The sequence below is a fragment of the Stenella coeruleoalba genome (genome assembly GCF_951394435.1).
Source record: "Stenella coeruleoalba genome assembly, chromosome: 5".
Classification (NCBI taxonomy): Eukaryota; Metazoa; Chordata; class Mammalia; order Artiodactyla; family Delphinidae; genus Stenella; species Stenella coeruleoalba.
The window spans coordinates 62,658,863-62,685,552 of NC_137150.1; the positions used below are offsets into that span (position 1 = coordinate 62,658,863).

A 26,690-nucleotide genomic window follows, 5' to 3' on the forward strand; every position below is an offset into this window, starting at 1 on the left:
ATCAGCTCGGTGCTTTTTGACCACCTAGAGGGGTGGGATAGGTATGGTGCGAGGGAGGGAGACGCAGGAGGGAAGAGATATGGGGATATATGTATACGTATAGCTGATTCACTTTGTAATAAAGCAGAAACTAACACACCATTGTAAAGCAATTATACTCCAATAAAGATATTTAAATAAATAAATTTTTTTAAGCAGCCATTAAAAAAAATCACTTTGACTAAATCCCAGATTTTTCACACTAGCACACAATGCCATTCATTTAATTTTTTTCAGTTTCTGTTTTTGTGTCTTCTACTCACAAGTTATAAGAAAGGATATATTAAAATTAACTTATGAATTAAAAAAACCAATCCATTGAAACAGACCCAGAAATGGCACATATGATAGGATTAGTAGATAAGAACATTAAAACAGTTATTATAATTATATTGCATATGTTCAAGAAGCTAGAGGAAGGATTGAACATAAGAGCCAACCAAACATCTAGAGATTAAACCTACAGTGTATGAGATGAAGAACACAGTAGATGGGGTTAACAGCATAAGGACATTGCAGAAGAAAGGATTAGTGAACTTGACTGTATAGCAATAGAAACTATCCCAAATCAAACACACACTGAAAAGAAATGAATGACTATGAACTACAGAACAACTTCAACTAGCAAGATATACATGTAATTGGAGTTCTGCAAGAAGTAAGGGAAGGGATAGGACAGAAAAAGTATTTGAAGAAACTTAATACAGAGTTCCAATTCCAATAAGGGCAGGGCAGCCTGTATTGGACAACCCTTCTGCCAGTAACAATTATATAGACAAAGTATTGTTTAGAGAGCAACCAGAAGCAGGCAGAAACCTTAGAGAACACAAACCTTGAAATAAGGGAAGCAAACTAGAGGAGCTCTACATTTAATGAGGTTTTTTTCCCTTTATCACACATTTCAGTTTGTCTTGGAGAACTGGGGGAAAAGAGCTTATAGTAGTATTCTTATTGGATGAAGAAACAGAGTTCAAGACTACCAAAGCAGTTGTAAATTGAGAGGCCATCTCAGAAGGAAGGGAGCCAGGGAGGAGGGAGCCCTAAATTCTTTTTACAGGTTTCTAAGTTGCACATACACAAACAGTGCTTCAAGAAACCATGCAGAAAGTAGCATCAGGAGGAGTAAAGCACTGAGCAGAGATATCAGCAAGTGCATAGTGCTGAATTTGAGTGCAAGCCCTGCCAAATTTGAGGGATTGATAAACATCTCAGGTTTTGTATTGAAACTGCAAAAGGACCATGCCTTATGCCTAAGCGCCACCCTAAGACTAAGGGCAAAAGTAAAATAAATCCTTTCTAACAAAGCCAAAGGCCAAGCTATTATAAGATCAGTAGGAAGAAGGAAAATATAACCTAAAATCAAGAGAAAAACATCAATAGAAGCAGATCTATGGATGACCTAGATATTGGAATTGGGAGTCAAGGACTTTAAAATAGAAATTATAAATAAGTTAAAGGATTTAGAGGACAAAGATCAGCAGAATGATTGGATACATAGGGAAATCTCAGCAGATAAATGGAAACTAAAATAAAATAAAACCAAATGTAAATTCTAGAGTTAAAAAAATAAGATGAAAATTTCATTAGATATCAACAGCATTTTTAACACTGAGACAAATGTTATCTGTAAATTTGGAGAGAGTTCAATAGAAATAATCCTGATAGAAGCACAGAGACTAAAAGGGTTGAAAATAAGTGAAGAGAGCTCTCAGTAACCTGTGAAATGATATCAAGAAGTCCTAACGTATGTATCACTGGTGAGGAGAGAGAGAGAAGTGGAGGGGGGGACTGAGAATTTCCCACATTTGGTGAAAAACATTAACCCGTATGTCCAAAAACTCAGCAAACTGCTAGTGGCATAAGTACAAAGAAAACCACATTCAGACACATCTTGGTCAAACTGCCAAAACCAAAGATAAAGAGGAAATCTTAAAAAGCAGCCAAAGAAAAGACAATAATAAGAATGATGACTGATTTCTCATAAAAAGAGGGTGGGGAGGAGAGGCCAAGTGACAATAAATGGCATCTTTAAATACTAAAGAATGGTAATACGGTGCTTATATTGTATGTTACATAACATTCCCAGTGGGGTCTAGGGCAGCATCCCATAATCAAATGCTTACGTGGGATAAATAAAGACTATAAATAGCCTCACTTCAGGTCAGGTTTTGCTGTCAGATAACTTTTGGTGCCAAAAGTTTTTAAAAAGTACTTTTGATTTCAGAGCTTTTTGGATTTTAGAATTATAATAAAAGGATTTGTGGATATATTTTACTTGTCAGGAGGAGAACTGGCAATATATATTTATAAATGTCTACACTCTTAGAAGTGGGACTTAGAAGAATCTGTGCAATGAAAGTAACACATGAAGAGTGTATACCGAGTGTTACACAAGGATGTTTATGACAGCATTTTTTAAATAATTTAAAAAATTGAAAACAACCTAAATGTCCTAATACTTTCCTAATACTTGGTTAAATTAGTTATGTTGTATGTATGCAATGAATGCACTGCTTTATAGCCATGAAAAAGCATGTTGTCAGAGAACATTGATATGGTGAAATAAACTCAATATGTTACATGAAAAGATCACAAAGCTGTGTGATTCCAAATGTTAGTAGTAGTTATTGCTGTGTGGTTGGATTGTCATTTTTATTTGCTTTATTTTGCTCTTTTGTATTTCTTTTTTTTTCAACATCTTTATTGGAGTATAATTGCTTTACAATGGTGTGTTAGTTTCTGCTTTATAACAAAGTGAATCAGTTAAACATATACATATGTTCCCATATCTCTTCTTCATTCATGAACAGTATTCCTTTGGTAATCAGAAAAATCAAGGCTTGTTTTTAAAAAAGCAAGGTGATAAGGAAGATATTCCTATTGCTATCAAACTTCAGATCAGATTGCTTCTCTAAGTTAGGAATCATTTTATTAACAAAGATCACAAAAGTTTAGCATTATTAAGGCCTTGGCTTAATATATCATCTATATCCCCAGATCTAGTGTTCTGCACACCTGGATTTAAAGTGTCTTTTAAGCTGCATTGCCTGAGGCATTTCCAGAAGGAATCCTTTTAAACAAAAAATAAGACCATTCGTAAGTGATGCTGAACCATTTCTGTTGCCACTTCAAACACTCTCTGACTTAATCTCCAGAGAACAGCTTTCTCAGATAAATTGTCCAGCACCACGTCTAGTTTTTGGCTTGTTTTAAAAAGTCTGTAGATCTTTTTATGAGTTCATTTTTTTAAGCTTAAATATCTACTTTGCTTTGAAATCTATTTTCTCCCTTTTCAAAAAGAGCATACCAGGAGTTAAAATTGGATCACATTCAGCAAACTACATCATACATCTGGAGTAAATTCCAGAGTATTAATGTCATTGTATGTTAAAGGAAAGACTTTCAAGTCTAATTTTTGCAGACCTGCTAAATCTTAAAGGACAGTCTGTATAGCCAGCAGTTTTGATCCCAGAGCTGAGGTATGTTTTCTAAAGTTATTCTGAAAGTCAGAGGGGAAAGGCATAAAAGACTGCAACATGGTCCTGTTTGAATAGATGGATGCCGCAGTGATAGGAAATGTCTTTATCATTATATACTGTAGGCTGTTAGAATTAAACTGTTAGAATTGGAACAGCCTTGAGAACTTGAGGCCAGTAGCTCTCCCAGTACTCATATCTCTTCTATATCATTGTAGATAGATAGTATCTAGTATCTATTGAACTACATGTAATAATTATTTTTCCTTATAAGTTAATAAGTAGATATTCTGATTTCATATCTTAGTCTCTGTGTACTTAATATTTGCTAGAATTTACTGCTGAAACCATGTGAACTTGGAGTTTTCTTTGTGGGAAAGTTTGATAAAAAACTCAATTTCTTTAATAAATACAGGGCTATTCATATTTTCTTTTTGATCTTGGGTCCATTTTTATAAGTAGTTTTTAAGGAAGTATGCTTTTCATTTATTTATTGGCATAAAATTATTCTTAATAGGCTCCTATTGACTTTTTTTCTTTCTTTTTTTTAAAGATCTTTATTGGAGTATAATTGCTTTACAATGGTGTGTTAGTTTCTGCTGTAAAACAAAGTGAATCAGCTATACATATACGTATATCCCCATATACCCTCCCTCTTGCATCTCCCTCCCATCCTCGCTATCCCACCCCTCTAGGTGGTCACAAAGCACCAAACTGATCTCCTTGTGCTATGCGGCTGCTTCCTACTAGCTATCTGTTTTACATTTGGCAGTGTATATATGTCAATGCCACTCCTCTCACTCCATCCCAGCTTACCCTTCCCCCCTCCCCATGTCCTCAAGTCCATTCTCTACGTCTGCGTCTTTATTCCTGTCTTGCCCCTAGGTTCTTCAGAAACTATTTTTTTTTCTTAGATTCCATATATATGTGTCAGCATATGGTATTTATTTTTCTCTTTCTGACTTACCACACTCCGCATGACAGACTCTAGGTCCATCCACCTCACTACAAATAACTTAATTTTGTTTCTTTTTATGGCTGAGTAATATTCCATTGTATATATGTGCCACATCTTCGTAATCCATTCATCTGTCGATGGGCATTTAAGTTGGTTCCATGCCCTGGCTATTGTAAATAGTGCTGCAATGAACACTGGGGTGCATGTCTCTTTTATTAAATTATTATTATTTAACTTCTTTATTGGACTGTAATTGTTCTACAGTGGTGTGTTAGTTTCTGCTTTATAACGAAGTGAATCAGCTATACATATACATATATCCCCATATCCCCTCCCTCTTGCATCTCCCTCCCACCCTTCCTATCCCACCCCTCTAGGTGGTCACAAAGCACTGAGCTGATCTCCCTGTGCTATGCGGCTGCTTCCCACTAGCTATCTGTTTTACATTTGGTAGTATATATATGACCATGCCACTCTCTCACTTCATTCCAGCTTACCCTTCCCCTCCCCTTGTCCTCAAGTCCATTCTCTAGTAGGTCACATCTTTATTCCCTTCCTGCCCTTAGGTTCTCATGACCATTTTTTTTTCTTAGATTCCATATATATGTGTTAGCATACGGTATTTGTTTTTCTCTTTCTGACTTACTTCACTCTATATGACAGACTCTAGGTCCATCCACCTCACTACAAATAACTCAGTTTCGTTTCTTTTTATGGCTGAGTAATATTCCATTGTATATATGTGCCACATCTTCTTTATCCATTCGTCTCTCGATGGACACTTAGGTTGCTTCCATGTCCTGGCTATTGTAAATAGAGCTGCAATGAACATTGTGGTACAAGACTCTTTTTGAATTATGGTTTTCTCAGGGTATATGCCCAGTAGTGGGATTGCTGGGTCGTATGGTAGTTCTATTTTTAGTTTTTTAAGGAACCTCCATACTGTTCTCCATAGTGGCTGTATCAATTTACATTCTCACCAATAGTGCAAGAGGGTTGCCTTTTCTCCACACCCTCTCCAGCATTTATTGTCTGTGCCTTTTTTGATGATGGCCATTCAGACTGGTGTGAGATGATATCTCATTGTAGTTTTGATTTGCATTTCTCTAATGATTAATGATTTTGAGCATTCTTTCATGTGTTTGTTGGCAATCTGTATATCTTCTTTGGAGAAATCTCTGTTTAGGTCTTCAGCTCATTTTTGGATTGGGATGTTTGTTTTCTTGATATAGAGGTGCATGAGCTGCCTGTAAATTTTGGAGATTCATCCTTTGTCAGTTGCTGCATTTGCAAATATTTTTTCCCATTCTGAGGGTTGTCTTTTTGTCTTATTTATGCTTTTCTTTGCTGTGCAAAAGCTTTTAAGTTTCATTAGGTCCCATATGTTTATTTTTGTTTTTATTTCCATGTCTCTAGGAGGTGGGTCCAAAAGGATCCTGCTGTGATTTATGTCATAGAGTGTTCTGCCTGTGTTTTCCTCTAAGAGTTTCATAGTGTCTGGCCTTATATTTAGGTCTTTAATCCATTTTGAGTTTATTTTTGTGTATGGTGTTAGGGAGTGTTCCAATTTCATATTTTTACATGTACCTGTCCAGTTTTCCCAGTACCACTTATTGAAGAGGCTGTCTTTTCTCCATTATGTATTCTTGCCTCCTTTATCAAAGATAAGGTGACCATATGTGCGTGGGTTAATCTCTGGGCTTTCTATCCTGTTCCATTGATCTGTCTTTCTGTTTTTGTGCCAGTACCATACTGTCTTGATTACTGTAGCTTCGTAGTATAGTCTGAAGTCAGGGAACCTGATTGCTCCAGCTCTGTTTTTCTTTCTCAAGATCACTTTGTCTATTCGGGGTCCTTTGTGTTTTCATACAAATTGTGAAATTTTTTGTTCTAGTTCTGTGAAAAATGCCAGTGATAGTTTGATAGGGATTGCATTGAATCTGTACATTGCTTTGGATAATAGAGTCATTTTCACAATGTTGATTCTTCCAATCCAAGAACATGGTATATCTCTCCATCTATTTGTATCATCTTTAATTTTTTTCATCAGTGTCATAGTTTTCTGCATACAGGTGTTTTGTCTCCTTAGGTAGGTTCATTCCTAGGTATTTTATTCTTTTTGTTGTAGTGGTAAATGGGAATGTTTCCTTAATTTCACATTCAGATTTTTCATCATTAGTGTATAGGAGTGCAAGAGATTTCTGTGCATTAATTTTTCTACTTTACCAAATTCATTGATTAGCTCTAGTAGCTTTCTGGTGGCATCTTTAGGATTCTCTATGTATAGTATCATGTCATCTGCAGACAGTGACAGCTTTACTTCTTTTCTGATTTGGATTCCTTTTATTTCTGTTTCTCTCTGATTGCTGTGGCTAAAACTTCCAAAACAATGTTGAATAATAATGGTGAGAGTGGGCAGCCAAGTCTTGTTCCTGATCTTCGTGGAAATGCTTTCAGTTTTTCACCATTGAGGCCGCTGTTGGCTGTGGGTTTGTCATATATGGCCTTTATTATGTTGAGGTAAGTTCCCTCTATGCCTACTTACTGGAGGGTTTTTATTATAAATTGGTGTTGAATTTTGTCAAAAGCTTTTTCTGCATCTCTTGAGATGATCATATGGTATTTGCTCAATTTGTTAATATGGTGTATCACATTGATTGATTTGCGTATAATGAAGAATCCTTGCATTCCTGGAATAAACCCCACTTGATCATCGTGTATGATCCTTTTAATGTGCTGTTGGATTCTGTTTGCTAGTATTTGTTGAGGGGTTTTGCATCTGTGTTCATCAGTGATATTGGTCTGTAGTTTTCTTTCTTTGTGACATCTTTGGTTTTGGTATCAGGGTGATGGTGGCCTCATAGAATGAGTTTGGGAGTGTTCCTCCCTATGCTATATTTTGGAAGAGTTTGAGAAGGATAGGTGTTAGCTCTTCTCTAAATGTTTGATAGAATTCGCCTGTGAAACCATCTGGTCCTGAGCTTTTGTTTGTTGGAAGATTTTTAATCACAGTTTCAATTTCAATGCTTGTGATTGGTCTGTTCATATTTTCTATTTCTTCCTGGTTCAGTCTCAGAAGGTTGTGCTTTTCTAAGAATTTGTCCATATCTTCCAGGTTGTCCATTTTATTGGCATGTAGTTGCTTGTAGTAATCTTTCATGATCCTTTGTATTTCTGCAGTGTCAGTTGTTACTTCTCCTTTTTCTTTTTTTTTTTCTTTTTTTTTTTTTGCGGTCCGCGGGCCTCTCACTGTTGCGACCTCTCCCGCTGTGGAGCACAGGCTCCGGACACGCAGGCTCAGCAGCCATGGCCCACGGGCCCAGCCACTCAGTTGCATGTGGGATCTTCCTGGAACGGGGCATGAACCCGTGTCCCCTGCATCGGCAGGCAGACTCCCAACCACTGCGCCACCAGGGAAGCCCTATGGGTGTTTTTAAAAAGGATCAATTTCCTTTTGATTTCTTCTTTGATCCAAGTGTTATTTCGAAGTGTGTAAGTTCCTAAATATTTGAGAATTTTTCCAGAAATCCTTCTGTTATTGATATCTAATTTATTTCTATTATAGTCAGAGAACATTCTTTGTGTGACTTGAATTCTTCAAAATTAATTGAAAATTGTTATTGACAGAAGATAATATATGTTGGTAAATGGTCCAGGCATACGTCATTTAATTGTGCTTCTCTTTATTGCACTTTTCAGATATTGCATTTTTTTTTTTTTTACAAATTGAAGGTTTGTGGCAACCTTGCATCAAGCAAGTCTTTTGGCACCATTTTTCCAACAGCATTTGCTTATTTTGCATCTCTGTGCCACATTTCGGTTATTCTCGCAGTATTTCAAACTTTTTATTATTATTTACATGGTGATCTGTGATCAGTGATCTTTGATGTTACTATTGTAATTGTTTGGGGTGCCACAAACTGCACTCATGTAAGATGGCAAACTTAATCTATAAATGTGTGTGTTCTGACTGTTCCACCTACCAGCTGTTCCCCTGTCTCTTTCCCTCTCCTTGGGCCTCCTTATACCCTGAGCAACAATAATTTTGAAGTTAGGCCAGTTGATAACCTTACAGTGGCCTCTAAGTGTTCAAGTGAAAGGAGGAGTCACACATCTCTCACTTTAAATCAGAAACTAGAAATGATTAAGCTTAGTGAGAAAGTCTTGTCAAAAGCCAAGATAGGTCAGAAGCTAGGCCTCTTGTGCCAAACAGTTATCCAGGTTGTGAATGAAAAGTAATAGTTCTTAAAGGAAATTAAAAGCGCTACTTCAGTGAACATACAAATGATAAGAAAGCAAAATAGCCTTATGGTTCATGTGGAGAAAGTTTTAGTGGTCTGGATAGAAGATCAAATCAGCCATAAAATTCCCTTAAGCCAAAGCTTAATCCAGAGCAAGGTCCTAGTTGTCTTCAATTCTGTGAAGGCTGAGAGAGGTGAGGAACCTGAAGTAGAAAAGTTTGAACTTAGCAGAGGCTGGTTCATGAAGTGTAAGGAAGGAAGCCATAATGTAAGAGTGTAAGGTGAAGCAGAAAGTGCTGGTGTAGAAGCAGCAGCAAGTTATTCAGAAGATCTAGCTGAGATAATTTTTCAACATAGACAGAAACAGCCTTAATATTAGAAGAAGATGACTTGCCTTCTAGGACTTTCATAGCTAGAAAGGAGAAGTCAGTGCCGAGCTTCAAAGGACAGGCTGACTCTCTTGTTAGGGTCTAATGCAGCTGGTGACTTTAAGATGAAGCCAATGCTCATTTACCATTCCAAAAATCCTGGGGCCCTTAAGAATGATGCTAAATCTGCTCTGCCTGTGTTCTGTAAATGGAACAAATCCTGGATGGCAGCACATCTGCTTACAACATGGTTCACTGAATATTTTAAGCCCATTGTTGAGACATACTGCTCAGAAAAAGTTTCCTTTGAAAAATATTACTGCTCACTGACAATGCACCTGGTCACCTAAGGACTCTGATGGAGCTGTACAACAAGATGAATGTTGTTTTCATGCCTGCTAATACAATATCCATTCTGCAGCCCATGGATCAAGGAGTAATTTTGACTTTTAAGTCTCATTATGCAAGAAATACATTTCATAAGGCTATTGCCGCCAAAGGTAGTGATTCCACCGATGGATCTAAGAAAAGTCAATTGAAAACATTCTGGAAAGGATGCACCATTCTAGATGCCATTAAGAACATTGGTGATTTATGGGAAGAGGTTAAAATATCAACATTAACTGGAGTTGGGAAGAAGTTGATTCCAGCCCTCATGGATAACTTGGAGGGGTTGAAGACTTCAGTGGAGGAAGTAACTGCAGACGTGGTGGAAATAGCAAGAGAAGTAGAAGTGAAGCCTGAAGATGTGACTGAGTTGCTGCAATCTCATGATAAAACTTGAACAGATGAGGAGTTGCTTCTTATGAATGAACAAAGAAAGTGGTTTCTTGAGGTGGAATCTACTCCTGATGAAATGCTGTGAAGATTGTTGAAATGACAACAAAGGATTTATATTACATAAACATATAAAGCAGCAGCAAGGTTTGAGGGGATTGACTCCAATTTTGAAAGAAGCTTTACTGTAAATGCTGTCAAACAGCATTGCGTGTTACAGAGAAATCGCTCGTGAAAGGAAGAGTCAGTCGATGTGGCAAACTTCATCGTTGCCTAATTTTAAGAAACTGCCATGGCCACCCCAGCCTTCAGCAGCCACCACCTGATCAGTCAGCGGCCATCACCATGGAGGCAAGACCCTCCACCAGCCAAAAAATTATGACTAGGGGCTTCCCTGGTGGTGCAGTGGTTGAGAGTCCGCCTGCCGATGCAGGGGACACGGGTTCGTGCCCCGGTCCGGGAAGATCCCACATGCCGCGGAGCGGCTGGGCCTGTGAGCCATGGCCGCTGAGCCTGCGCGTCCAGAGCCTGTGCCCCGGAATGGGAGAGGCCACAACAGTGAGAGGTCCGCGTACCGAAAAAAAAAAAAAAAAAATTATGACTTGCTGAAGGCTTACATGATGGTTAGTACTTTATAGCGATAATGTATTTTTAATTAAGGTATGTACATTGTTTCTTTAGACACAGTGCTCTTTAATAGACTACAGTATAGTGTAAACAACATTTTTTTTTTTTTTTGCGGTACGCGGGCCTCTCACCGCTGTGGCCTCTCCCGCCGTGGAGCACAGGCTCCAGACGCGCAGGCCCAGCGGCCACGGCCCATGGGCCCAGCCGCTCCGCGGCATGTGGGATCCCTCCTGGACCGGGGCACGAACCCACGTCCCCTGCATCGGTAGGCGGACTCTCAACCACTGTGCCACCAGGGAAGCCCTGTAAACAACTTTTATATACATCGGGGAACCAGAAAGTTTGTGTGACTTGCTTTATTGCAGTATTCACTTTAATGCAGTGGTCTAGAACTGAATTCGTAATATCTCTGAGGTATACCTGTACTTGAAAAGAATATGTATGTATTCTGCCTTTGTTGGGTGGAGGGTTCTGTCAATGTCCCTATTCTATATCCTTCCTTTTTTAGTTTTTAAATTGAGATGTAATTGATATATGATATTGTGTAGTTTGAGGTGTTCCATGTGTTGGTTTGATACATTTATGTATTGCAGTATGATTACCACGATAGCCTTAGCTAACACCTTTATCATGTCAATAATTATCGTTTCTTTTTTGGGGTAGAGAACAGTGAAGATCTAGTCTCTTAGCAACTTTGAAGTTTATGATACAATATTGTTAACTATGATCACTATCTTGTGCCTTACATCTTCAGAACTTATTTCTCTACTAGTTGAAAGGTTATACCCTTAAACAGCATCCCCCCAACTACCCCCACCTCGCAGCCCCTGGTAACCACCATCTACTCTGTTTTTATGAGTTCAGTTTTTCTAAATTCCACATATGAGTGCTGTCATACAGCATTTGTCCTTCTCTGTCTGATTTCTCTCACTTAGCATCCTTGAGGATGCCCTCAAGGTCCATCCGTGTTGTTGCATATGGCAAGATTTCCTTCTTTTATGGCTGAATAATATTTCTGTGTGTGTGTGTGTGTGTGTGTGTGTGTGTCTGTGTATATATTATCACATCTTCTTTATCTGTTCAACTTCTGATGGATGCTTAGGTCGTTTCCATATCTTGGCTATTGTAAATAATGCTGCTCTGAACACTGGTGGGCAGATGTCTCTTCAAGATACTGATTTCAATTCCTTCTGGTATATACCCAGCTGTGGGATTGCTGGATGATATGGTAGTTAAGTTTGTAAATTTTTTGAGGAACCGCCATACTGTACCCATCTACATTCCCACCAACAATGTGTAAGGTTTCCCTTTCTCTACATCCTCACCAACGTTTGTTATCTCTTGTCTTTTTTTTTATAAAAGCCATCCTAACTGGTGTGAGGTGATACCTCATTGTAGTTGTGATTTGCCTTTCCCTGATAAGTGATGTTGAGCATCTTTTCATGTACCTGTTATTCTTTTGTATATCTTCTTTGGAAAAATGTCTGTTCAGATCCTTTGCCCATTTTTTAAATTGAGTATATCCTTCCTAATCTTCATATTTGTTCTCTCATTTATTGAGAGAGATATGGAAATCTCTGACTGTAAAATCTATTTCTCCTTGCATTTCTATCAGTTTTTATTTTATGTACTTTTTAAAATTACTATTTATTGGAGTATAGTTGCTTTACAATGTTGTGTTAGTTTCTTCTGTACATCAAAGTGAATCAGTTATATGTATACATATATCCCCTCTTTTTTGGATTTCCTTCCCATTTAGTTCACCACAGATAATTGAGTAGAGTTCCCTGTACTATACAGTAGGTTCTCATTCATTATCTGTTCTATACATAGTAGTGTATATATGTCAATCCCAATCTCCCAATTCATCCCACTCCCTCCTTCCCCCCTTGGCATCCGTAAGTTTGTTCTCTACATCTGTGTCTCTATTTCTGCTTTGCAAATAAGTTCACCTGTACCATTTTCTAGATTCCACATATGAGCGATCTTATACGGTATTTGTTTTTCTCTTTCTGACTTACTTCACTCTCTGTATGACAGTCTCTAGGTCCATCCACGTCTCTGCAAATGGCACAATTTCGTTCCTTTTTATGGCTGAGTAATATATGTATCACATCTTGTTTATCCATTCCTCTGTTGATGGACACTTAGGTTTAAGCTATTAGATGTGTAGACATTTAGGATTGTTACGTCCTCCTGATGAATTGATTCCTTTATCGTTATGCAATAATATATCCCTGGCAATAGTCTTTGCTCTGAAATCTAGTACTATCATGGTATATTTTTCCAATCTTTTTGCTTTTAATCTATTTGTGCCTTTATATTTAAAGTATGTTTCCTGCAGGCAGCATGTAGTTGGGTCTTGCTCTTTTATCTGACAGTCTCTTTCAACCTTTCCTGTATTTGAAGATCTTACTATATCATCAGTGTTCTCTTCTTAAGACTAAACATCCTTTTATTATGGCTTGGCTGATACTTTTTCTAAATCCTTCTATTATTATCAAACACTTGTGCATGTTTTGCTTAAAAGGGACATTAGATCAGAAGGGATACTCTGAGTTGGTCTCTGCAAGACGTGCTACTACATATCATGTCAGTTGATTTCCATTGTCCACAGAGATCTGTGTCTATTAGGTTCCTCACCACTTGGCTAAAACCAATTTGGACCATCTTTTCTACTTTTCTTACCCTAATCACATTTTTATCTTGTCTAACTACTGACTTTTTGATCTCCAGAGAAACTTCAAAGGGACTTAACAAAAAATCTATTCATTGTTCCCCTGAAAATGTCTGTTTTATCTCAGTTACATGAGTTCTAGTTGAATTATTTTAAGCATGGGTCAAATAAAGCTAGACTATAACTAAGAAGATATCAAAAGGTTTGCTTTTTTTTTTTTTTTTTTTAGGTAAAAATGTCCCCATCCTGTCATCCATCCAAAGGGGATCCTGCTGTTAAGAAGGTAAGTTTTAACGGCAAAAAGCCGACTTCCTCCTTCTGTGTATTTATTCTCCTCTGTTGAACCATGTTCTCAAAATGAGTGATTTTAAATCATTTTAATGCGTCAAAGTTTCTTTCTGATTGGATGCCTTAAAAAGGTGTCACCAGGACTTGTTGGCTCTTCCAGAGAAGCCAAATGGGGGTTTGGGTCTAGTATCAGTCTCTTGACAACTAGGGACTTTCATTGTTCTAGAATTCCCACCCTCTCTACCAGATGGGCATCCTGGTATCAGTGAGTGGTAGCAGATGAAAGATATTTTAAGGATGAAAGGTACATAGTTTTTCTTAACAATGTACTTTCCCTCCAGATAGCTGTTCCTAAAGAAAACTGGTCTGAGGTATTAACATTTCAGCACATACCAGCTAAGTAAGACCTCAATAAATACTTGTGTGATAGAACTCTGATCTAGGCCATTTCAACCCTTGAATGTGAACTCTGTGGCACAGATAGGTTGTTTGTCTTTGAAGTGATTCTCAGATGATGTCAAAAGAACCACTAAAATTCTTTTCTTTATCCAACTGCAACAGTGCAGTTGAAATATAGCAAACAGATTGACATTTTTGCTATGTTTTCTCTTACCATTTTTATTTCTCTGACAGTTGACTTGTCCCTGGTTGTAGGTGTGCTTTCCTTGCTCTTTTTTATGATTTCAGCCAGCATCCGTGTCGGGGAAGGATTGTAGAACAAAAATAACACCTTGCTGGCTCTGTTGACTAACAGCAGGTTCTAGCTTCAAAGCGGTGTGCCAAAAATGGATGCCTTTTCTCTGCCTTCAGAATCCCCTTTTCAAAGGAAAAAAAGAATAGAAACGAAATATGTTGTCTGAAAAGCCTTATAACGTGCTGCATGTGAAACCCTCTTTCACTCTTGTCAAGACAGCAAGGGCAGGTGAGACCACAGTGGTGATTGTTGCCGCTCAGAACCATCACACCATAACATGAGGAGCTGGAAAGGGTGTCAGCCACTTAGTCGCACTCAGTAAGCAAAGGAGGAAACTGGAATCCAGAGGGAAATTTTTTACCTCTCTCAAATGTTCCATGGGACACACTTCTACCATAGAGGTTAAAAACACGTGCTTTGGATTCAGTGATTGACTCGTCTACTTTATCTGAATAACCTTGAGTAAGTCAGCCTCTCTGTTTCCTCCTCTGTAAAGTGATGATGCTCCTCTCAGAATTGCCCTAAAGATTAAATGAGAAACAATTTAAGTGCCCGACGCTGTGTTTGACACATATTAAGTACTCAGTAAATTATAACACAAGTACTCAGCTGTTACTGAAACTAGTATTAAAACACAAGTCTCCCAACTCCTAGTCAGATGTCCTTTCATCTGTCCTTTATTATGCTACTTATATACTATTGTCCATTCAGCAAGTATTTCTTTATACTAGATAGTGAGCTAAGAAGCAGACTACAGAGATTAAAAATACAATCCCTGTTCTCAAGGACCTCAGCATTTAATTGGAAAGGTAGACAGGTTGCACTGACAGTTACCAGACTACTTGACACGTGCCATGCAGGGTGCACAGGGTGCTGCAAGAGTGTGCGGGAGAGGCCCGGTTTTGAAATGACTAAGATCCTTTAGTACAACTCTTACATTCTTTATGGTAAAGAGTCCAGTGAAGAAACTTGAGAAATGGTTAGCTGCTCCCCTACAACTTTGTGACTAGATTGTAATGAAAGCAAATCCTACCATACTTAAAGACATTTATTAAATTAAGATCACAAAAACATTTTATCCAGTCGACATATCATGAATACCTTTTATTTTAGCAATGAGGGTCCATTTCTAATATTTACCATTCTTATTAATAAGACATTGATTTCACCAATGGAAAATTTTTCTGCTGTCTTTTGAGCTAATGAGCAAAGTCTTAGGTGTTGGTCAATATATGAACAGCTTTTAGGAGCTGCCTTTGGAAGTTCATGTGAGCTGCAGTTTCTGAAATGTGGATTCTTGTTTAGAGCCACTGACCACCCCTGACTTGAAGCCTAAACTTAATAGCACATACTTAATATTGTACTGTTTATGGTGTGTAGAATAACTTTAAAATATATATCATAACAGGTGCCTCTCCCAAACTAAGAGGTCAAGGAAGGCTTCCCAGTAGAGGTAAAGCTTGATCTAGCCTGGAAACACAAGGCAAAAGGTATTCCAGGCAGACATGGGTGAGCTAGGAAATGGAGGATGTTCTGTTTGTCTTAAGTATGGGATCTTGCAGAAGCCTGGTGAAGTAAACGGGAGTCCAGATCACAGAGCCCCAGTCTGTGAGGTTTGCTTTTTATCTCAAGGGTAAGTGTTTCCATCAAACATGAGGCAGAAAGACCAATTAGAAGAAAAAAGGTCCTAAGCCTATGCTATGTTAATAGAATGAGGAGGTGAGATAGATTCAAGTCTTAGCCTTTTTATTCTCCCCGCAAACCTTTTTGACACCGTGAGTTAGGTGTCCTTCCCTTTTTGAGCTCTCAGAGTACCCTGAACTAGTCCTTACAAACATACTTATCTGGCTGTGTTGAAATTGCCTCTTTGCTTATATGTGTCCCCCATTAGACTCTCTGCCTCATAAGGGCAGGGCCCGTAGCAGTTCTGTTTCCTGTTGTCTATCTAAGTGTAGAACAAAGTATGCAGTCATTCAGTACTTGTTGCGTGAACGAGAGAGACATGGAAGAGATTCCGTAGGACTTCGTAGTTGTTTATGGGAAGTGAGGAGAAAAAAGAAGTTTCTGCTGAATAACTGGAGAAAGAACAAATGAAGCATCATTGCTGTTCTGGGCTTGTATTCCCAGCATGGTCAGTTCCTTACTGTTTAAGCTCTATCAGCAGTACTCCAAGTGAGACCAGTGTGAAGCTCAGCACCTCATTGTTACTTCCCTAGTTGGATATGTATATTTGTGTGTATGTGTTTGTGTGTGCATATATATATGCATCTACATATATATTCTGGTTGTCATCCTGGAGCTACAGTCCCTCTTCCCAAAGTTGCACTGACAGATGGGAGCACCAAGAGTGTCTGTTGAACAGTGTGACTGCCAAAGTGACATGTGTAAGAAACACAAAAGAGCAGTTCTTGATTTAAGCCAAAGATTCTCTGTTGACCAATAACTGAAGACAGTGTGCAGTGACTCTACTGCATATTGGCCCTGCAAAGAGCTCTGCTCAAGTGCTGACGAGTCAGGAGCCATGTTCTGCAGGTCCTGCTAGCTCGGGATATGCGGCTCATGTAGAAGTCACTCTCCTATTCTGCTACCATGTCAGGGCCTGGCAGACTCCATGAGCATTTTGTGTTTGTGATATTCTTTCAGAAAGCTCTGGATTAGAAATACTTATCATACGTAATAATATATCTATAGCATTTAAAATTTGTATATCATATTTATCTTTTGTATATAAAATTTCTTCTTAATGGGCTCTAACTGATAACTTCAATTAAAAAGTAGGAAGACACATATGCTTCCCTAGGACTTCTTCAGTGTTTGATCATAGATAACTAGAAATTAGAAGCATTTTCCTTAGATAGAAATTGTCCTAAAGTCCATTGCACTAAACTCCCTAGCATAGATCCAAATAGGAGGTGCTGAAGTGTTTGAGGTGGATTAAAGGAGTTTAGAGGGTTAGTTGAAGGCAGCATCAAAAGCGTCTCAGCTATGATGCAGCACTTCTTGACTACTGTAGAAACACCAGCCAGGAACTTGTGTGGCAAAGTTGGCATTGTTACATGCATAATAATCAGAGAAAGCAGTTTTGTCTTATTCTTGATCACAAAAGCATGGTTACACTCTGAGCCATCCCCTGTTTTAGATGAACCTTCTCTGCTGTTGTGTTTGTGGAAGCCTGAGGGGCCGGGTGTTCTGGCTGGTAGAATCCAATATAAGGGGTACAGTTAATGTTCTTCTCAGAATGACTTCTTCCAGTTAGGGAGAAGGTACTGGGAGTGGCATAGTGGGAAGCCTTTCTAATAGTTCTGGGTAATTCAGTAAATATTCAACAAGCCTCTAAGGTGCCAGGACTTGGAGGAACAAAGGTCAGTGAAAAATAGTTCTTGCAGAAGGAAAAGACCTACAAAAACAAACCCAAAACAATGAAGAAAATGGTAATAGGAACATAAATATCAATAATTATCTTAAGTGTAAATGGATTAAATGCTCCAAACAAAAGACATAGACTGGCTGAATGGATACAAAAACAAGACCCATATATATGCTGTCTAGAAGAGACTCACTTCAGACCTAGGGACACATACAGACTGAAAGTGAGGGGATGGAAAAAGATATTCCATGCAAATGGAAATCAAAAGAAACCTGGAGTAGCAATTCTCATATCAGACAAAATAGACTTTAAAATAAAGACTATTACAAGAGACAAAGAAGGACACTACATAATGATCAAAGGATCAATCCAAGAAGAAGACATAACAATTGTAAATATTTATGCACCCAACATAGGAGCACCTCAATACATCAGGCAAATGCTAACAGCCATAACAGGGGAAATCGACAGTAACACTATAATAGTAGGGGACTTTAACACCCCACTTTCACCAATGGACAGATCATCCAAAATGAAAATAAATAGGGAAACACAAGCTTTAAATGACACATTAAACAAGATGGACTTAATTGATATTTATAGGACATTCCATCCAAAAACAACAGAATACAGTTTCTTCTCAAGTGCTCATGGAATATTCTCCATGCCAGATCACATATTGGGTCACAAATCAAGCCTCGGTAAATTTAAGAAAATTGACATCATATCAAGTATCTTTTCCAACCACAACGCTATGAGACTAGATATCAATTACAGGAAAAAACTGTAAAAAATACAAACACATGGAGGCTAAACAATCCACTCTTAAATAACCAAGATATCACTGAAGAAATCAAAGAGGAAATAAAAAAATACCTAGAAACAAATGACAATGGAGACACGACGACCCAAAACCTATGGGATGCAGCAAAAGCATTTCTAAGAGGGAAGTTTATAGCAATACAATCCTACCTCAGGAAACAAGAAAAGTCTCAAATAAATGACCTAACCTTACACCTAAAGCAATTAGAGAAAGAACAACAACAACAAAAAAAACCCAAGTTAGCAGAAGGAAAGAAATCATAAAGATCAGATCAGAAATAAATGAAAGAGAAATGATAGCAAAGATCAATAAAACTAAAAGTTGGTTCTTTGAGAAGATAAACAAAATTGATAAACCGTTAGCCAGACTCATCAAGAAAAAAAGGGAGAAGATTCAAATCAACAGAATTAGAAATGAAAGAGGAGAACTAACAACTGACACTGCAGAAATACAAAGGATCATGAGAGATTACTACAAGCAACTATATGCCAATAAAATGGACAACATGGAAGAAATGGGCAAATTCTTAGCAAAGTACAACCTTCCGAGTCTGAACCAGGAAGAAATAGAAAATATAAACAGACCAGTCACAAGCACTGAAATTGAAACTGTGATTAAAAATCTTCCAACAAACAAAAGCCAGGACCAGATGGTTTCACAGGTGAACGCTATCTAACATTTAGAGAAGAGCTAACACCTATCCTTCTCAAGCTCTTCCAAAAAATTTCACAATTTGTATGGAAACACAAAAGACCCCGAATAGCCAAAGCAGTCTTGAGAAAGAAAAATGGAATTGGAGCAATCAGGCTCCCTGACTTTGGACTACACTACAAAGCTACAGTAATCAAGACAGTATGGTACTGGCACAAAAACAGAAATATAGATCAATGGAACAGGATTGAAATCCCAGAGATAAACCTATGCACCTGTGGTCACCTTATCTTTGATAAAGGAGGCAAGAATATACAATGGAGAAAAGACAGCCTCTTCAATAAGTAGTGCTGGGAAAACTGGACAGGTACATATAAGTGAATGAAATTAGAACACTCCCAAACTCATACACAAAAATAAACTCGAAATAGATTAAAGACCTAAATGTAAGACCAGACACTGTAAAACTCTTAGAGGAAAACATAGGCAGAACACTCTATGACATAAATCACAGCAAGATCCTTTTTGACCCACCTCCTAGAGAAGTGGAAATGAAAACAAAAATAAACAAATGGGATCTAATGAAACTTAAGACCTTTTGCACAGCAAAAGAAACCATAAACAAGATGAAAAGAGAACCCTCAGAATGGGAGAAAATATTTGCAAATGAAGCAACTGACAAAGGATGAATCTCCAAAATATATAAACAGTTCATGCAGCTCAATATCAAGAAAACAAACAACCCAGTCCAAAAATGGGCAGAAGACCTAAATAGACATTTCTCCAAAGAAGATATATAGACTGCCAACAAACACATGAAAGGATGCTCAACATCACTAATCATTAGAGATTTGCAAATCAAAACCACAGTGAGGTATCACCTCACACCAGTCAGAATGGCCATCATCAAAAAGTCTACAAACAATAAATGCTGGAGAAGGTGTGGAGAAAAAGGAACCCTCTTGCACTGTTGGTGGGAATGTAAACTGATACAGCCACTATGGAGAACAGTATGGAGGTCCCTTAAAAAACTAAAAGTAGAACTACCATATGACCCAGCAATCCCACTACTGGGCATATACCCTGAGCAAACCATAATTCAAAAAGAGTCATGTACCACAATGTTCATTGCAGCACTGTATACAATAGCCAGGACATGGAAACAACCTAAGCATCCATCAACAGATAAATGGATAAAGAAGATGTGGCACATATATACAACGGAATATTACTCAGCCATAAAAAGAAACGAAATTGGGCTTCCCTGGTGGCGCAGTGGTTGAGAGTCCGCCTGCCGATGCAGGGGACAAGGGTTCGTGCCCCAGTCCAGGAAGATCCCGCATGCCGCGGAGCGGCTGGGCCCGTGAGCCATGGCCGCTGAGCCTGCGCGTCCGGAGCCTGTGCTCCGCAACGGGAGAGGCCACAACAGTGAGAGGCCCACGTACCGCAAAAAAAAAAAAAAAAAAGAAACGAAATTGACTTATTTGTAGTGACCTAGAGTCTGTCATACAGAGTGAAGTAAGTCAGAAAGAGAAAAACAAATACCATATACTAACACATATATATGGAATCTAAAAAGAAAAAAAAGGTTCTGAAGAACCTAGGAGCAGGACAGGAATAAAGACACAGATGTAGAGAACAGACTTGAGGACACAGGGTGGGGGAAGGGTAAGCTGGGATGGAGTGAGAGAATGGCATTGACATATATACACTGCCAAATGTAAAATAGATAGCTAATGGGGAGCAGCCGCATAGCACAGGGAGATCAGCTCAGTGCTTTGTGACCACCTAGAGGGGTGGGGTAGGGAGGGTGGGAGGGAGCTGCAAGAGGGAGGAGATTTGGGGATATATGTATATGTATAGCTGATTCATTTTGTTGTAGAGCAGAAACTAACACAACATTGTAAAGCAATTATACTCCAATAAAGATGTTTAAAAAAAAATGGAAGATGGAAAAAAAATTTTTTTCCAGTTGTCCACCAGTGAGATCTCCCAGTGCTCTTGGAAATTCTTTGTAGTAGCTTAGCAAGGAACTTCTCAGTAAGTCTAAGTTAGTTCCTTGGAAGAAGAGGCTGATATCGACCCCTGGACTCCGGGAGCTCCATGTTTCTAGTGAAACTATTTCCTCATTTTGGGAACTTCCAGTGTTGCATAGTTTCATAGATCATTCCTACCTAACCTACACACTATAAATATGTACAGCTTTATCAGTAGCAAAGGGCCCCTCTCTACTGCACATAGGCCAGGCACTTAGAGGTCAACTATGCACAAGCTAAATTGTGAGATTATAAGAGTTATGGGGAATACATGCATTCTGTTATTTCTCTGATTTAAACTGTTCACTCAATAAACTGTATTTTATATCCTAAATATATATATATATAGTTCTTGCTCTCAGCACACTTAAAAGTTAATGGTGACTGAACTGGTGGGCTGAATAGCCAAGCCTCCCAGAAATTGGTGCATAGCTTCTCAAATATTCAAGTTTAATACCAGAATTTAGAGCTGATTCTTTTTTTCCAAGTGTTCTGGTGAGGCAAAATTTTTATAGCTGGTTCCCGGTTTTGCCACTCATGTCAGGAATGTAGTTGACTGTACTTGCTCATGATTTTTATTGAATTATGGAGTGGGAGGGTTTGTTTTTTTTTTAGGGAAAAAGCCCCATAGAGCCACTGTTTCCATAGCAACAGGAAAAGCTGGCTGCAGTGTCTCAACTGACCAGCCCAAGAATGGCTGGTTGATAGTTTCACAAAAGTCAAGGGAACACAAAAGGAGAAAGCACTGAGAGATAGATGAAACATTTTCTAGATGTTGTGTGATGTTGGCTTAAGTAAAGATTCAGTTGCCTTTTTTTATTTAACTGAAGTGTAGTTGATGTACAATATTATATAAGTTACAGGTGTACAATATAGTGATTCACAATTTTTAAAGGTTATACTCCATTTATAGTTATTATAAAATATTGGCTATATTCCCTCTGTTGTACAATGTATCCTTATAGCTTATCTTATATGTAATAGTTTGTACCTCCCACTTTCCCTACCCTTACATTGCCTCTCCCCCTTTCCCTCTCCCCAGTGGTAACCACTAGTTTGTTCTCTATATCTGTGAGTCTGTTTCTTTTTTGTTATATTCACTAGTTTGTTGTGTTTTTTAGATTCCACATATAAGTGATATCATACAGTATTTGTCTTTCTCTGTCTGACTACTTTCACTTAGTATAATACCCTCCAAGTCCATCCATGTTGCTGGAAGTAGCAAATTTTCATTCTTTTTTATGGCTGAATAGTATTCCATTGTATGTTTATACATCTTCTTTATCCATACATCTGTTGATGGACACTTAGGTTGCTTCCAGTTGTTTCTTGGCAACTGTAAATTATAGTACTATGAACATTGGGATGCATGTATCTTTTCAAATTAGTGTTATGGGGTGCTTTTTGGATATATACTCAGGAGAGGAATTTCTGGGTCATATGGTAGTTCTATTTTTACTTTAATGAGAAACCTTCATACTGTTTTCCACAGTGGCTGCACCAATTTACATTCCCACCAACAGTGTACAAGGTTTCCCTTTTCTCTACATATTCACCAACATTTATTATGTGTTCTTTTTTATGATAGCCATTCTGACAGGTGTGAGGTGATATCTCATTGTGGTTTTGATTTGCATTTTCCTCATAGTTAGTTAGCAATGTTGAGCATCTTTTCATGTGCCTATTGGCCATCTGCATTTCCTCTTTGGAAAAATGTCTATTCAGGTCTTCTGACCATTTTTTAATTGGGTTGTTTGTTTTTGATGTTGAGTTATATGAGCTGTTTATTTATTTTGGATATTAACCTTTATCAGTCATATCATTTGCAAATATTTTCTCCCCTTCAGTAGATTGTCTTTCATTTTGTTGACGGTTTCCTTCACTGTGCAAAAGCCTTTAAGTTTAATTAGGTCCCATTTGTTTATTTTTGCTTTTATTTCCATTACTCTAGGAGATGGATCCAAAAAAATATTACTACAATTTATGTCAGAGAGTGTTCTGCCTATGTCTTCCTCTAGGAGTTTTATGGTTTGGGGTCTTACATTTAGGTCTTTAATCCATTTTGAGTTTAATTTGTGTACGGTGTTAGAGAATGTTCTAATTTCATTCTTTTACATGTAGCTGTCCAGTTTTCCTAGCACCACTTTGTCTTTTCTCCAGCGTATATTCTTGCATCCTTTGTTGTAGATTATTGACCATAAGTGTGTGGGTTTATTTCTGAGCTCTCTGTTCTGTTCCATTGATCTGTGTGTCTCTTTTTGTGCCAGTACCATACTGTTTTGATAACTGAAACTTTGTAGTATACTCTGAAGTCAGGGAGTCATCTGCCTTTTTAAGACTCTCTTAACTCCTGCAAAGATGCAATTCCTCATGAACAACAAAGTGGTAGCCCTTGATGATTGTATGCTGCCTCTTTCCTTAGAGTATTTGTCTTAGTAGGACTTAGATGCACATTATATCCAGATGTGATTTCCATGCCTCTATTGATTTAACAAAGAAAAAACCAGAGGACATGATTTGATCTTTGTTTTTGCACAGGCATGGTAGGATATCTCAGCAGGCCAGGTGCCTCTTTATGCTGATGTGAAGAAGCTGAGGTGCAGTTGTCTTCAGACATCTGAAGGGTGCTGATTTGGAAGTAGAGGCATTCTTTGTAGTTCAGAGGGCAGAACTGGTACCTGTGGGTAACTGCTATGTAGATGGAGATGTTGGCTTAGTATGAGAATTTTCTAACACTACCCATTACCAGAGGCGTGCCATGAGTGGCAGGATGTCTGTCTCTCAGAGCTGCTGCAGAGGGATTCCTGCCATGGGTGAGAGGTTGGATTCGTTGATTTTTAGATCTTTTTGAAGGTTAAGATCTTCTGAGTCTACAGTTGTATTAAACAAGTGGCATGTTTGTTGATGTGCTGAATGATTTTAGTTAGACCCTAACCCCCCAGTCTGAATTAACAGAATATGTTGTCTATCAAAGAAAAACAAATCTGGACTTAGGTAAGAAGAAGACTTCATTCAAAAGAATTATTGCAATAAGGGGAGGGAGCTAGTACAATAGAGGGGAAGAGGCTATTCCATAGGGAGAACAGTTTGACCAAAGGATCTGCAAGGGTCTCAAAGGTCAGGCAAAAAGGAAATTTCTTTTATAGGGGCAGGTAAACAAGGCTAGAAAGAACCAGATATGGGGGAATAGATGGCAGAATCAGACAGTGATCAGGAAATGTCTTTCCTTGATGTCAGCTGATTCTCAGGAGACATCATTATGGAGAGGTTATATTCTGGCTTGGGCTGAGGGTGGATCAGAGGCTTGAGAGAAGGAGAGAAGCTTAGGTAACATTTGGTCATCAGTTAGCAAGCATTTCATTCTAATCAATCAGTGAGGACAAGCAGCTCAGCTTATCTTTTTTCAGGCAAAGCATGGAAATTTGATAGGTCTGTGTCTGGCCTTGTCATAGGTAAGCATGGGGGCTAGGTGAGTCTTCCCTGAGTCTTATGGGGAGGCGTAGTTCTTTGCAGTAAGCTGTTTTCCAGAACAGGGTGGGAGATTTTTTTAACTGTGCTGTTTTCCAAGAGCTCAGGTAAAGTAAAGTTTAACATGGTAATGGATCTGGCTGTACTTGTTATGTTCTTTCCTTATTCTTTTTCTTTTTTTTTAATTTAATTTTATTTTTTTATACAGGAGGTTCTTATTAGTCATCACCTTTATACACATCAGTGTATACATGTCAATTCCAATCACCCAATTCATCACACCACCATCCCCACCCCCCCACGGCTTTCCCACCTTGGTGTCCATAAGTTTGTTCTCTACATCTGTGTCTCAACTTCTGCCCTGCAAACCAGTTCATCTGTACCATTTTTCTAGGTTCCACATACATGTGTTAATATACGATATTTGTTTTTCTCTATCTGACTTAATTCACACTGTATGACAGTCTCTAGATCCATCCACGTCTCAACAAATGCCCCAGTTTCGTTCCTTTTTATGGCTAATATTCCATTGTGTATATGTATCATATCTTCTTTATCCATTTGTCTGTCGATGGGCATGTAGGTTGCTTCCATGACCTGGCTATTGTAAATAGTGCTACAATGAACATTGGGGTCCATTTGTCTTTCTGAATTATGGTTTTCTCTGGGTATATACCCACTAGTGGGATTGCTGGATCATATGGTAATTCTATTTTTAGTTTTTTAAGGAACCTCCGTACTGTTCTCCATAGTGACTGTATCAATTTACATTCCCACCAACAGTGCAAGAGGGTTCCCTTTTCTCCACACCGTCTCCAGCATTTGTTGTTTGTCGATTTTCTGATGATTCCCATTCTAACTGGTGTGAGGTGATAGCTCATTGTAGTTTTGATTTGCAAATCTCCAATAATTAGTGATGTTGAGCAGCTTTTCATATGCCTCTTGGCCATCTGTATGTCTTCTTTGGAGAAATGTCTCTTTAGCTCTTCTGCCCATTTTTGGATTGGATTGTTTGTTTCTTTATTATTGAGCTGCATGAGCTGTTTATATATTTTGGAGATTAATCCTTTGTTCGTTGTTTCATTTGCAAATATTTTCTCCCATTCTGAGGGTTCTCTTTTTCGTCTTGTTTATGGTTTCCTTTGCTGTGCAAAAGCTTTCAAGTTTCATTAGATCCCATTTGTTTATTTTTGTTTTTATTTCCATTACTCCAGGAGGCGGATCAAAAAAGATCTTGCTGTAATTTATGTCAAAGAGTGTTCTTCCTATGTTTTCCTCTAAGAGTTTTATAGTGTCCGGTCTTACATTTAGGTCTCGAATCCATTTTGAGTTTATTTTTGTGTATGATGTTAGGGAGTGTTCTAATTTCATTCTTTTACATGTAGCTGTCCAGTTTTCCCAGCGCCACTTATTGAAGAGACTGTCTTTTCTCCATTGTATATCCCTGCGTCCTTTGTCATAGATTAGTTGACCATAGGTGCGTGGGTTTATCTCTGGGCTTTCTGTCTTGTTCCATTGATCTATATTTCTGTTTTTGTGCCAGTACCATATTGCCTTGATTACTCTAGCTTTGTAGTATAGTCTGAAGTCAGGGAGTCTGAATCCTCCCGCTCCATTTTTTCCCTCAAGACTACTTTGGCTATTCACGGTCTTTTGTGTCTCCATACAAATTTTAAGATTTTTTGTTCTAGTTCCATAAAAAGTACCATTGGTAATTTCTTAGGGATTGCATTGAATCTGTAGATTGCTTTGGGCAGTATAGTCATTTTCACAATATTGATTCTTCCAATCCAAAAACATGGTATCTCTCCATCTGTTGGTATCATCTTTAATTTCTTTCATCAGTGTTTTATAGTTTTCTGCATATACGTCTTTTATCTCCCTAGTTAGGTTTATTCCTAGGTATTTTATTCTTTTTGTTGCAGTGGTAAATGGGAGTGTTTCCTTAACTTCTCTTTCAGATTTTTCATCATTAGTGTATAGGAATGCAAGAGATTTCTGTGCATCAATTTTGTATCCTGCAACTTTACCAAATTCATTGACTAGCTCTAGTAGTTTTCTGCTGGCATCTTTAGGATTCTCTATGTATAGTATCATGTCATCTGCAAACAGTGACAGTTTGTCTTCTTTTCCGATTTGTATTCCTTTTATTTCTTTTTTTCTCCGATTGCCATGGCTAGGACTTCCAAAACTATGTTGA

At 38.2% G+C, this 26,690-nt stretch overlaps 1 protein-coding gene across 6 annotated transcripts in view; it reads left to right on the plus strand.

The window, feature by feature from the left end:
* Positions 1-26,690, plus strand: part of VPS8 (VPS8 subunit of CORVET complex) — a 315,789-nt gene that overhangs the window by 244,463 nt on the left and 44,636 nt on the right. For 5 of the 6 annotated variants that reach the window (XM_079921327.1, XM_079921325.1, XM_079921326.1 and 2 more), the window contains one exon: positions 13,393-13,446. In XM_079921327.1, the coding sequence (XP_079777453.1) occupies positions 13,393-13,446 (54 nt within the window). Of the gene's footprint in view, positions 1-13,392; positions 13,447-14,138; positions 14,296-26,690 lie in introns of those variants that run through there. The other variant, XM_079921329.1, reaches the window with a different exon arrangement.